We start from the raw sequence: 13,372 nt of genomic DNA on the forward strand, positions 1-13,372 counted from the left end.
ATTCTTTCCCAAAAAAAAAAAAAAAAACAAAACGTAAGACCGTGGTCACCGTAGTACTTTTCTGTCACAACCCTCCATCACAAAAAAAAAAAAAAACACAAAAACGAACCACAAAACCTGGTTCTCTCATCCAACAACCAGTATTTCGCCACGTCATAACATCTTCCAGAAATTCCATCAATTACCTAAGACAGTATCACTGTGAAACCGCTAACGAAAGTTGAAAACAAAAGAGAACAATATATATATAAAGAAACAACGAATAAAAGCATATTATCAATTATTGTTCTGTTCAATTCAAAGCCTTTTTCATTTTCAGCGTTTGCGAGTTGCGTTTGTTTCTTTACGCAGCACGCCACTACTGTTCATTCTCTTCTTCTTAATCGATTTTCTGGAAAAGCTATTTTCGCCGATTAACAAACTTAACCAAACATGCCTTCCAGTCACTTGCTTCTCGAGGAACCAATTAGGATGGCTTCCATCCTAGAACCATCAAAAGCCGTTAGTTTCTTATTGTTTTCCTTTTCAATCTATAGATCTTGTTTTTATGTTTTTCTTTTAATTTTTGATAATTGATTTAATTGAAATTATTATTGATTGTGTTTATGCAGAGTTTTTTTTCTGCAATGACAAAGATTGTTGGAACATTGGGTCCTAAATCTCGATCTGTTGAGACTATTTCTGGCTGTCTTAAAGCTGGCATGTCTGGTATGTCTTAGATTGTGCTTGAAGTTTTTTACTGAAGAATTAATTGATATAGAGGCTTATAGATTTTATGTGATTTTTTGTTGTTGTTGTTGTTGTTGTTTGCAGTGGCTCGTTTTGATTTTTCTTGGTGTGATCCTGATTATCACCAGGAAACTTTGGAGAATTTGAAGACTGCTATCAAGGGTACTAAGAAACTATGTGCTGTGAGTTTCATTCCTTCTCTTCAATCTTTGTCGAATAATAGAGGATATAGCATGGCCCAATTTTAATTAACCAATATTGTTATGCAATATGCAATTTAGTACGAAAGTGTTTTCAAATAGTTGATACAAGTGTTATAGCGTAGAGGAATTTGAACAAAATGTTATTTTCCGCCATTTGCGCCTTTTTTTTGTCAAGTGGTTAGAATTTCACCTTTAAGGTGAATAAGTGGAGTGTTTGGGGTTCGTACCCCGACTTCTGCATATAGCAATGTCCCTACCAACTGAGTTATGCTCACGGGGACGACAATATTGCTTTTCTGTTACTTCACATTTTATATCTTTGCTATTTAGGCAATAAAGAGAAGTTTGTTTAATGCAGAAATTGTGGCTGAAAGAAGGCAAACATAACAATCTTTCTTATTTTGGCTTTTTGGAAAGTTGATTATATATTTACGCTACATTGGCTAAAAGTAGACAAAAGAAAAAGAAAATAAAGCCTTGTCTTGGAGGATATGATATTATGTCAACAACCAAATATTCCAAAATCTTGAACAGTTGGTGTTGAATGAAAATGAAAGATATGATATTATGACACGTTTTTGTATGTTTACTGTCGAATTTGTCAAGGCAAAGCTCATTTAGGATTTAGCAGCTGTTTTAAGAATATCCAATTTCTTTATTCTCATTTTTCTGCTTTCTATGGATTTTATGTTGAGGATTAGTAATGCGAAAGGAGCTGAAAATTTGTTACTTCAATTTCCTTTGACAGGTTATGCTGGACACGGTGGGTGCAGAGATGCAGGTTGTTAACAAAAGTGAGACAACTATCTCACTTGAGATAGATGCTCAGGTTGTCCTGACTCCCAACCAGGGACAAGAAGCTTCTTCAGCGCTATTGCCAATCAACTTTGATGGACTGGCTCAGGTTTATTGACATTTTCCACCTTGTCATATGACGTGACTTTTGTTCATTGCTTCCACTAAATATTAACATGAAAGATTTCATTCAATTTGTTTTTTAAACTTTTGTTTCTTATGGAGTGCATGCTTTGAGTCAATTGCGCTTTTCCTCTCAGGGTTGCATGACTATAAGTAGCTATAAATTTTATATGCATATGCAATTTAATTCCTGCTTATGATGTTATTAGCAGTTAATGTGAATATTTAGTTGAATTTCAACATGAAATTTGTTTTTCATTACTTTGAGATACAATATATCTTTTTATGCCTTCGGCTTGCATTGTAATTTGTTGCATGCGTAATTTTCAAATTCTTGATTGTTTACAGGCAGTGAAGAAGGGGGACACAATTTTTATCGGTCAATACTTGTTCACAGGAAGCGAAACTACTTCTGTATGGCTAGAGGTAAAATAAGTTGAAACCAGAATGCAAAGTTTATTTCAATAGGTCCATTTACTTCTGTATGGTTATGAATTTGCATATTTTTTGTGCATCAATCGTACATGTTTTTTCCGTCTTGGTCTTTTTTTTTTATAGTTGTTGAAATTTAAAACATAAGTAGGTCCAAAAGCATAACAAGTAATATTTGTTTTTTTTTACGTGCCTGATGACTAATGAGTTCTACCTGATGCTGTGCAGGTATCTGAAGTACAAGGGAATGATGTTGTATGTAGTATAAAGAATTCAGCTACATTGACCGGCTCATTGTTCACTTTGCATGCCTCTCAAATTCATATTGATTTGCCTACCCTTACAGAGAAAGACAAGGAGGTATGTTCTATTTTTCTCGCAGTTGTGTGAATTATTAACATTTTACGACTCGTGTTCTCCTATGTCTAGGAAATAGGATATGTTAAAGTTTTAGGAATATTTTTTATGTATTTAACTTATTTTCAGGTTATAAGCACCTGGGGAGCTAAAAACAAAATTGATTTTCTGTCATTGTCATATACTCGGCATGCTGAAGATGTTCGTGAGGTAATTCGAGCTCCAGATTGTTTTACTTGAGTTGGTCATCTCATACTCAATTTCTATTAATAGGCCTTCGTATGTTATTTTAATGCAGGCTCGTGACTTCCTTTCAAAGTTAGGCGATCTTAGCCAGACTCAAATTTTTGCAAAGATTGAAAATGTTGAGGTGAGTTGCATATCTTCATGTCTGTGTAAATTATATTCTTATTGGCTATACTTAGTCAATTATATAAATAGATTTTATATCTACGTTGTTTCTTAGGGATTGACCCATTTTGATGAGATTCTACAAGAAGCTGACGGTATTATCCTTTCCCGTGGGAATTTGGGCATTGATCTTCCACCAGAGAAGGTCAGTTGATGAAATTCATTTTGTAGTTTGACATGCTTGGTGTCCTATATTCTTGAGACTGTCTCTATCAAGTGAATGCTGAATAGTTATAAGAATGAATGTTGCATAGATATTCATATTTATCAACTTCCGTTTGCTTCTGTAGGTTTTTCTATTTCAAAAATCTGCTCTACACAAATGTAATATGGCCGGGAAGCCTGCTGTGCTTACACGTGTTGTGGACAGCATGACTGACAACTTAAGACCAACTCGTGCCGAAGCCACTGATGTTGCCAATGCTGTTTTAGATGGTAAGTCGGTGCTTATATCATGCAGCATACATCTTATTCTCAATGATTGTTTACTGTGTTTTGGTTAGAACCACTTGAATGAATATGTTTGTTCAACTGTTAATAAATAAACAGGAAGTGATGCAATTCTTCTGGGTGCTGAGACTTTACGTGGGTTGTATCCTGTTGAGACTATTTCTACCGTTGGCAGAATTTGTTCAGAGGTAAGTTCATTGGATGATGGCTCATTAATTTTGTTTAACATGTTGGATTTGTACTGATCTCGTGATTCCGGTTTTATGGAATCTGATCATGTACTTATTTTATGTTGGACTATAGGCTCTCTGTTGCATAAATGAATGTTGACAAATATCTCTGCTTTCCATTTCATGTCCTTGTAGGCTGAGAAAGTTTTCAATCAAGATGTTTATTTTAAAAGGACGGTCAAATTTGTCGGAGAACCCATGACCCACTTGGAATCCATTGCATCCTCTGCGGTACTTTCATTTGAACATTTCCCTATATTTTTAGAGTATTTTCTTATGTGTGCCTCCACTTTTATTCTTAGAGAGAGAAGTTTATGCCTATTGATTTTTTGTAATGTGTTTTATGGATGTTTCTGTTTTGGCTCTGCATGTATAAACAATTTAATCAAGTGTGTATAGTATTAGCGCTTATCATATACGTGTTTATCTATAAGCTATTTTTTAGAAGAAAAGAAAAAAGATAAAAGGAAGTCAAACTATTTTTACATAAATTATAATTTATTTTTATAAGCTATCCTGGAGAGCTTATGGAAATAAGCTTAAAACAGCTAATGGACATGTCATAACTCATAAGCTATTTCCATGAGCTCTCACAGAGTCTCACAAGGGCTCGTGTTAATAGATAAACTCAAATAAATCAATTCAAACAGGGTCTATATCTTTGAAATCAGGCTTCTTACATTCAAATCTTTACTTGTTAGGTTCGAGCTGCTATTAAGGTGAAGGCTTCTATTATAATTTGCTTCACTTCATCTGGAAGAGCTGCAAGGTACTATTTTTAAATAATTAGACATGAATGTGTTCATATTTTTAGTTTGTTGTGAAACAGTTGTTCTTCAATGTTGGGAAAAAAAACACTATCCTTAAGACTTCTATCTAAACATGTCATGTGAACCTGTCAGATTGATTGCGAAGTATAGGCCAACAATGCCGGTTCTCTCTGTGGTGATCCCCCGACTTAAGACCAATCAGCTAAAGTGGAGCTTTAGTGGAGCATTTGAGGTTGGATCTTAACTCTTGAGATTGGTCCATTTTTCTATCTGTTAATTATCCCTAGCTGTTGTGACATCCTTAAGAGGTCTCTTTCCTATACTGTATATATTGACCTGTGGTTTATGTTGTATCACCTTTGCGACACAGGCAAGGCAATCACTTATCGTAAGAGGTCTCTTTCCTATGCTTGCTGATCCTCGACATCCTGTAAGTTTCTTTTTCAGTTAAACTGTTAGTAATACTACTAATACATAATCTTTATTCGGCATGACCACTTTGTGCTATCGTTGTCGATAGAATTGAATGCTACTTTCCACCCACCAAATCGCATAATGATTGCTGACTATATGTTTATGTCATTTACTTTGTCCCTGCAGGCTGAGTCAACAAGTGCATCAAATGAATCTATTCTTAAGGTTGCCCTTGATCATGGAAAAGCATTGGGAGTTATAAAGTCACATGATCGAGTTGTTGTTTGTCAGAAACTTGGTGATGCATCTGTGGTTAAGATTATTGAGCTCGAAGATTAAAGTGAATTAATCCAACAGTTTTAGTTCTATAGTATTCTTTTGGGGGGCTTAATTATTTCCGAAGTTTTTGAAAGCTGCAGATGATTCTGCAACGAGTCAAGGTTATCTTGATTTTGATCGCAAAATTATGTTCCGTGTATTGGAAATGAATTGTTACTGGCTATCACATAAAATCAAGGGAATGTGCCCTTGATGCAAAAAATTTCCAATATTTTTCGGTTTAATATTTACATAAGAACACAACTTGAAAATGTGTTTATTGGATACAATTGCCAAACTAATGATGCTAATAGCTTGTATTTTCAATTACTAAATAAATGTGCATAACCCAGCATAGGTGTCATATTTTATTTGAATGATCACAATTTCATCAATGACCATGGTAATGTTCTTGATGCGTCAAAATGTTATATTAAAATTTGTTGTAAATTTGATGTCACTATTATGTGCCAAAAATGTGATTTATTGCCCTAATACTTAATTTAATGACAAAATATCTATTTGATACTAAAATTCACTTTTTTACACAATAAATTGAAACTTTTATGCAAAAACACGAGTTAAAACCAAAATTACAATGTGAAAATAGAGAGGACAAAAAGTCCAACTTAAAAAAATTTAGTTTTTTTTTTCTTATAATTTTTTTGTAGATGCTATGCTTTTAAAGTTTAGTATCTTTTTTTTTATTAAATTATACCTTTTAATTTGATTTTCTTAAACTTGATTTCTGGCTCCGCGTTATATGTTAAACGACTGCATCAATATGTTAAAAAATGCATTATTATTGCATGAAGTATCTTGTCTTCGAAAATGAACAATTTAAAAATATTTATTTTAAAGTATATTATACATTATGATATACTAACTTTTGGATCAATAATAACCTCTAAAGCTTAAGAAAAAGGCACTGGATAAATATTTAATATATTTCAAACGTTAATGAGTTTGTCAAGAGTTTGGAGGCAATTGTGCAAGCCACTCTCAACGTTATACAATTGACTGCCTGTCTGCCTCATAATGAAAAAGAAACCATTATGTAAATAGGAAAAAAATATGATGTTCTTAGATCATTTGTTAAAGAATATAAATTTAGAAATATTTTTTAAAAAAATTGTTTACTTTTTTTTTTTTGGTGATATTTGTAATTGTTTACTATTCTGGACAAGTTAACACAAAGGAATATATAACATTATTCAAAATATCTAACAAACAGCACCCGTGGCCTAATGGATAAGGCGTTTGACTTCTAATCAAGCGATTGTGGGTTCGAGTCCCACCGGGTGTGCTTTATTTATTTTTATTGTTTTATTAAATTTTCTTGATTTAATTAACAAATTTCCCAGACTCCTGTTTCTTACACTATTTTTTTGTTCAAATTTTGTATTTGGTTCAAAATCCAACACTTAAGTAGTTCAGTACAACTTATATTTTGTTTTTATTCCACAAATATGATGTGAGCTTATTTCTATATTCAAGTTTTAATACTCCAAATTGAAGCTTAAAAACAAAATGTGACTCTAAATGGTAAATGGTAGGGTACATGGTACATAAATACTATTATTATTTTTAATAAATTCAATAAGAAACAAGTTGATGAATAAATAACTCCAAAAATAGAACAAGCACAAAAGTTTCATTTCATCAATTTGGCCTAATCTACATTCTATCTAACTGACTAATTTCATCTGTTATACAAAATTCATCTAGGTTGAAGAGTGCTGTTGTTGCTGCTGCTGTTGTTGTTGTTGTTGAAGATTCATCAATTCAATCTCCTTCTTCCTAATAAGCAAAACCATTCTCTCATTTTCTAATCTTCTCCTTTCATTCTCAAGTTTAGCTCTCTCCATTTCCCTCTCTTTCTTGCTACTATACCTTTGCCATTTCAACCTTTGTTTTTCAAGCTCAAAAGCTTGTGATTCATATCTTACTTTCTGTTCTTCCAATTGCAATATCCTGGTTCTTATCCATTGCTTTTTCTCCCATGGACTCTTACCTCCATCTTGAAACACACCACTTATTTCATTGTTCATTTGATGCATCAATGTTAATGATGTTGATGATGGTGAAATAGAAAATGAAAATCCTCCTTTTCTTGGCCTTTTTCTTGTTGATTTTCCATCGTTTTCGTCGTCATCTTGATCATTTAAATGACTAATTAGTTGATGACCCTTTGAACCACCTTCTCCTGATTCTTCTTCATCCTCATCAGAATAGTCTTCTGACTCGTCGTCTTCATCTTCTTCGTCTTCCTCTTCAACATCTCCGCTACCAATTTTCAACATCCTTAAACCTTCTCCTCTTGAACCACCTAAATTCCCTACACCATTCTCTGATGAATGAAAACAATGTTGCTGCTGCTGTTGCTGCTGTTGTTGATGATGTTGAGGTTGATTCTGAGGTGGTGTTGTAGTTGTTGTTGTTCCACCTTCCACTTGATGATGAACATTAGAACCAGAAGCACCACCACCAGCACCACCATGACCACAACTATTATGATAAGCACACATTTCCCTAAAGAAAAGATGCTTAGAATTAAGCAATTTCCTAACTTCATCTTTCATCTTTGGTGTCAAATCCATTGTATCCAACAAATTCTGATTCTCAACAACTCTACAAGCTGTTCCTTTTCCAAGTATATCATTAACTCTCTTATACCTTTTATTCAAATCATTAAACTTATCTTCACATTGTTGAGGTGACACATAAAACCCTTTTTCCATCATAGCCCTTGAAACAGATTTCCATTTTCCTTTCTTCTGTAACAAACCACTAGACTTTTTCTTACTTGGATCATTCCCTTCAGAACCAGCTTCATCACCAATGTAATAAACAGCCATTATCAATAGCCTTACCATTGTATCAGTCCATTTCATTCTTTGCCAAGGTGAAATCTTTCTCTTTGGATCACCAGAACTTTCTTCAGCTGGAAAATTTGGCTCATCTTCATCACTCACCTGAGAGCTTTGTTGCTGCTGCTGCTGCTGAATTTTGTTCTTGGAAGAAGAAAATGGAGGGTACCCATGTTTTATTGACTGATGTAATTGTTGTTCTTGGGGAGCATAAGAAACAACTTGGGAATGGTGCAAATGATGAGGATTTTGTTGCTGATTAGGAAGATTCTGTTGTTGTTGTTGTTGTTGTTGCTGCTGCTGTTGTTGTTGGTGTAAAGGGGTATCAATAACACCAAGCAAACCAGAAGAAGTGATGGTAGAAAACATTCCATTGGCTTCCATCATTCAAGAATTGTAAAGCAAAAAAGGAAGAAACTTTGAAGGAAATGGAATAGCCCTTAAATTGAATAGTTGATTAGAAAAAAAAGGGTAAATGAAAATTGGGTTTTTTTGGTGGAAGAAAGTACAGAAATTGGGATTACTACATTACATAGAAATTGGGTTGTTGGTGTTAAGGGGAGAAATGAGAAAAGGTATATAATAGAGAAAAGGGTAAAGAGAGAAAGAGAGTATAAAATGTGTGTTTTTGAAGCAACTGGTTTTGAGAGTGGTGAGAGAAAACTGCCCATGGTATTTGAGTCTCTCTAGAGAGAGAGAGAGAGAGAGAGAGAGAAAATCCACAGGTTTTGTGTAAAACTGGGGAGCTACAGTGTTATAACGCCAACAAGGACGCTGGTTTAGTTTGTTCTGGTTTGGTTTCTATTCACTATACGCGTTGTTCGTTTCTCTAATCCAAATTCCAACAACCCAACTGTCTCATTACAAGGAGTTACAGATATCAAAATATAGGCCCAACAAAAATACAAAACAAAAGTAGGATTGGGAAGAATTTTTCTCTCTCCCCACCCCCCAATATTTCTCGTGTATCTTCTGAATTTTCAATTTTGCCCTTGTCACTTATAAAACGTTTTTGAAAAATGTTTTTTAATATGCAAAATATTTTAGATTACGATTTCCAATGTGTAAAATATTTCAAAAAAAGTTTTTCGAAATACGCTTGTATTATACACAAACAGAACATCGTAGAATTAATTAGGTTTTCATACTAAATATTACCCTAAATGTGTTGGTAAACCCTACTCTTACTCCATCTCTCTCTCGTTCCTTCAGCCAACAACAAAGAGACTAAATTTTTGACCCACAAATAAGTTGTTCGTCATTTTGATAATGTTTGTGTTGATTTTTAGTGAAACTTTTGAGTATTTTGATTTTAGGTTAGGTTTTAATTAAGTTTCATAATCAATTATAGTTGATTGGATAAATTGATTAGTTTTTGAGTAGAGAATTGTATTAATGATTAGTTTTTCAAACTAGTTTGTGATTAGTGACTAATATTTGATTAGTTTGGTGTTTAATTGATAATTGCAATGTTTTAAGAACCGGACCGGACCGGCCGGTTCAACCGGGAACCGAACACAGCAGCGGTCTGGGCTAGTGCTAAGAACCGGAAAAAATCGCTTGAAACCGGTACGAACCGTCCGGAACTGTTTGAACCGGTGAACCGGGGGCGGTTTGAAAAAACCGGCCGGTTCGGAATCTTTTGAAAATTAAAAAAAAAAAAATTCAATTTTTTTTCGTTTTCTTTAATTAATATTTTTCTGAAGGAAACAAAGGAGTAGTAAGGAATTAATCCATAACCTATATTGGAAAACCTATTGTTCTGGTAAAAAACGAGGGGGTTTTGTATTATTGATCAAATGGTGTGATTACACTCAGTTCAACCTCAACAACCCTGGGAGTTTAATAAGTCAGAATCCGATCAGAACATAGGGGTTTATATTATTCAAGATTGATAATTGATACAAGTATGATCAGAAAAAAAAATTGATTAAGTTTACAAGAATGAAAGGATTGTCTCTTTACAAGAATGAAAGTATGGTGGTTTCTCCGAATGAGCCCCTTGTTCTCTTGAAGAAGATCCTATTTATAGGCAAAACATCTCCCTCTTGTTGCTTGATAACCGCCTTGCTTGGAGAGGAATTCATGGGTAGTGGGCGGTTACTTTTCCTTCTTCTCCAAGCTTCCTCCTTCTTCTCCAAGTTTCTTCCTTCTTCTCCAAGTCATGGTGGATCATGCTTATCATGTGTTTTTCATGGTTGTTTTCACGCTTCTCCTTTAGATGCTCCCATTGGGCTTTTTCGTATTGGGCCTTAACAAATCACACCCTGGTCCATGGCCCGGTACACAGCCCCCCAAGCACGAGGCTTCAAGAAGGCGAAGTGCTTTTGAATGAAGTAACTTGGCGATTATTATGTCTCGGCGTGGTTCTATGTCGCCTATTTGTTGCTGACTCATACTATTTGTTTGCTTGCCGCCTTGTCCTTCCTTTTGTTGTTGATATTTCTTAGATAATTTGTACGCCCTTCTATGACTTTTGAATATTGTTGTCATTGTTTCTTGGCGACTTTGAGCAAGTTGGCAAGTCGCCCTTCCTCTTTTTTCATTGTATTTGCATTTTCAAGCTAGCGTTGTCACCAATCTCGCCTCTTCATCTTTCGCGATTCGTCCCTCCTTGTCTTCTTGAAATTGAAATTTTGAGGCTAGTAACTTTGTTGGTCCGTACTTCTGCTTCTTCTACTCAACATGAGTTTCTTATTTTCTTTGACACTCTATATTTGAGGATTGTAAGTATTCTGGCGTAATCTGTCTCGCCACTTCTTTGTTGTAGTTGATTTTCGTACTGCCAGGCTTGCACGCCTTATTTTGTAACTTCTTGGCGATTTAAAAAGAATTGGCGCTGCTCGGAGTCGCCCTTCCACTATACTTTGTGTCTGGTGTTGAAAATAATCTCGCCTTTGAAAAATTTTAACTTTGCACCTGCAATGTCTTTAGCTCTTTGAATATAATTATATATTATTTATGAATAACTTTATACCTGTTGCCTTTTTGGCGATTGTAACTAATATGGCGATATGTCGCCTTGTCTCGCTGCATGCAGACTGTTTCTGCTGGCGTTACAAACGATTTGGTTGTGTCCTCCTCGCCTTTAACATTTTATGACTTGACGTTATAATGAATCGCCTTGTTTTGACTGTGTGTAAGCTTCTTCTGGCGGTGTTGATAATCTCGCCTTTCTTTGCTGTATCTTTTTCTGACGCACCCAACTCGTAAGACTTACAGGTAACGCCAAGGCCTCGCAACCTTGTTTAATTTTTCTTTTTCTGACGTACCCAACTCGTAAGACTTACAGGTAACGCCAAGGCCTTGCAACCTTGTTGATTTTTCTTTTTCTGACGTACCCAACTCGTAAGACTTACAGGTAACGCCAAGGCCTTGCAACCTTGTTTAATTTTTCTTTTTCTGACGTACCCAACTCGTAAGACTTACAGGTAACGCCAAGGCCTCGCAACCTTGTTTAATTTTTCTTTTTCTGACGTACCCAACTCGTAAGACTTACAGGTAACGCCAAGGCCTTGCAACCTTGTTTAATTTTTCTTTTTCTGACGCACCCAACTCGTAAGACTTACAGGTAACGCCAAGGCCTTGCAACCTTGTTTAATTTTTCTTTTTCTGACGTACCCAACTCGTAAGACTTACAGGTAACGCCAAGGCCTTGCAACCTTGTTTAATTTTTCTTTTTCTGACGTACCCAACTCGTAAGGCTTACAGGTAACGCCAAGGCCTTGCAACCTTGTTTAATTTTTCTTTTTCTGACGTACCCAACTCGTAAGACTTACAGGTAACGCCAAGGCCTTGCAACCTTGTTTAATTTTTCTTTTTCTGACGTACCCAACTCGTAAGACTTACAGGTAACGCCAAGGCCTCGCAACCTTGTTTAATTTTTCTTTTTCTGACGTACCCAACTCGTAAGACTTACAGGTAACGCCAAGGCTTTTCAACCTTGTTTAATTTTGCTTTTTCTGACGTACCCAACTCGTAAGACTTACAGGTGACGCCAAGGCCTTGCAACCTTGTTTAATTTTTCTTTTTCTGACGTACCCAACTCGTAAGACTTACAGGTAACGCCAAGGCCTTGCAACCTTGTTTAATTTTTCTTTTTCTGACGTACCCAACTCGTAAGACTTACAGGTAACGCCAAGGCCTTTCAACCTTGTTTTATTTTCTTTTTCTGACGTACCCAACTCGTAAGACTTACAGGTAACGCCAAGGCCTTTCAACCTTGTTTTTGGTTCAGCGCTCACATCTGAGTTGATCTTTAATAAAGATTCAGAGCTCAAGTTTGAGATAACCATTTTTTGTTGGTTCAGAGCCCGTAACTTAATCAGGTTGACCTTTATTGACGCAAATATTTTGACATGTGTAAGGAGATAAAAACTACTAGAATTTTGAAATTCAATGAGCCTCGATAAAAACTCCTGTTTTCTCGAGAGAAAAGAGTATCCCATTGCTCCTTTATTTTCTGCAAATAAGCTTTGATACATTAGAAGTTCAACAATAATAATATATGAGAAATAAGACAAACAAAAATGATACCGCCACGGGCGGTTTGTTGCGGCGCTCCTCGCCTAGCAAGAAAAACAATTATGTTTTGGCGTGGCGAGACTGAGTTCCATTGCGGTAGTTATCGCGGAATATGTTTCAACCTGAAATATTAGTTGGCGGATTCTATCTCGCCGAGTGATAATTATTGAATTTTCATGTTAATTTTCCACATTTATTCGTTGTCCTGCACTATGATTAACATCAATGAATCAAAATAGAAATCATAGATGAATAAACTAAATTTCCTAATCAAGATTTCAAAAGAATAAATTTCAAAGAAGGTGACATTATAGCAAGTGCTTCAAGTATCTGCACTAAAAACGGGTCGGCTAATAATAAGTCTCATATACTCCATTAGTTATTGAAACTTTGCATGTATGATTAATTTTAATTAATCGATAAACGAAACAAATAAAAATGTGATACGTAGAGAAAGCATATTCATGTTAGTTATAAGTAAAAAGCAAAATACTTTGTAAGAAGAATACTAATTTAGTTCTTAACCGGAAAAATGTAGAAACATATGAAAATTTTTATACTTCCTCTGTTGGTTATATTTGTCTTGGTCATTTTAATTTAAAATGTTGACTTATTCTACTTATCAGAGTTGAAGTTCTTTCATGCAAAAGTTCTTTCATGTTTAAAATGTTTACATGAGGTCTTAAGAAAGTTAGTTCATACAATCACACAAAATATTTTATCGTGTGCTAGAATAATTTACAGCA

General features: G+C 35.0%; 2 protein-coding genes and 1 non-coding gene across 3 annotated transcripts; 2 read left to right on the forward strand and 1 right to left on the reverse strand.

The window, feature by feature from the left end:
- The first annotated feature begins 68 nt into the window (after positions 1-68).
- On the forward strand, positions 69-5,584 carry LOC123904378 (pyruvate kinase 1, cytosolic-like). The gene is made up of 16 exons (XM_045954052.1): positions 69-501; positions 612-708; positions 814-911; positions 1,681-1,836; positions 2,199-2,276; positions 2,511-2,642; positions 2,769-2,849; positions 2,938-3,009; positions 3,106-3,195; positions 3,341-3,485; positions 3,600-3,688; positions 3,866-3,961; positions 4,432-4,499; positions 4,633-4,732; positions 4,871-4,930; positions 5,101-5,584. Exons 1-16 carry the CDS (start codon positions 433-435, stop codon positions 5,251-5,253), a joined length of 1,584 nt encoding a protein of 527 aa, XP_045810008.1. The 5' UTR covers positions 69-432; the 3' UTR covers positions 5,254-5,584.
- Positions 5,585-6,465: 881 nt separating this feature from the next.
- On the forward strand, positions 6,466-6,538 carry TRNAR-UCU. The gene has a single exon. It is a non-coding gene; the product is annotated as a tRNA-Arg (tRNA).
- A 256-nt stretch (positions 6,539-6,794) lies between these two features.
- On the reverse strand, positions 6,795-9,260 carry LOC123904384 (GATA zinc finger domain-containing protein 10-like). The gene has a single exon (XM_045954061.1). The coding sequence runs from the start codon at positions 8,487-8,489 to the stop codon at positions 6,957-6,959; it is 1,533 nt and encodes a 510-aa protein (XP_045810017.1). The 5' UTR covers positions 8,490-9,260; the 3' UTR covers positions 6,795-6,956.
- Positions 9,261-13,372: the final 4,112 nt, after the last annotated feature.

This window comes from Trifolium pratense, linkage group LG1, assembly GCF_020283565.1.
Source record: "Trifolium pratense cultivar HEN17-A07 linkage group LG1, ARS_RC_1.1, whole genome shotgun sequence".
In the NCBI taxonomy this organism is placed as follows: domain Eukaryota; kingdom Viridiplantae; phylum Streptophyta; class Magnoliopsida; order Fabales; family Fabaceae; genus Trifolium; species Trifolium pratense.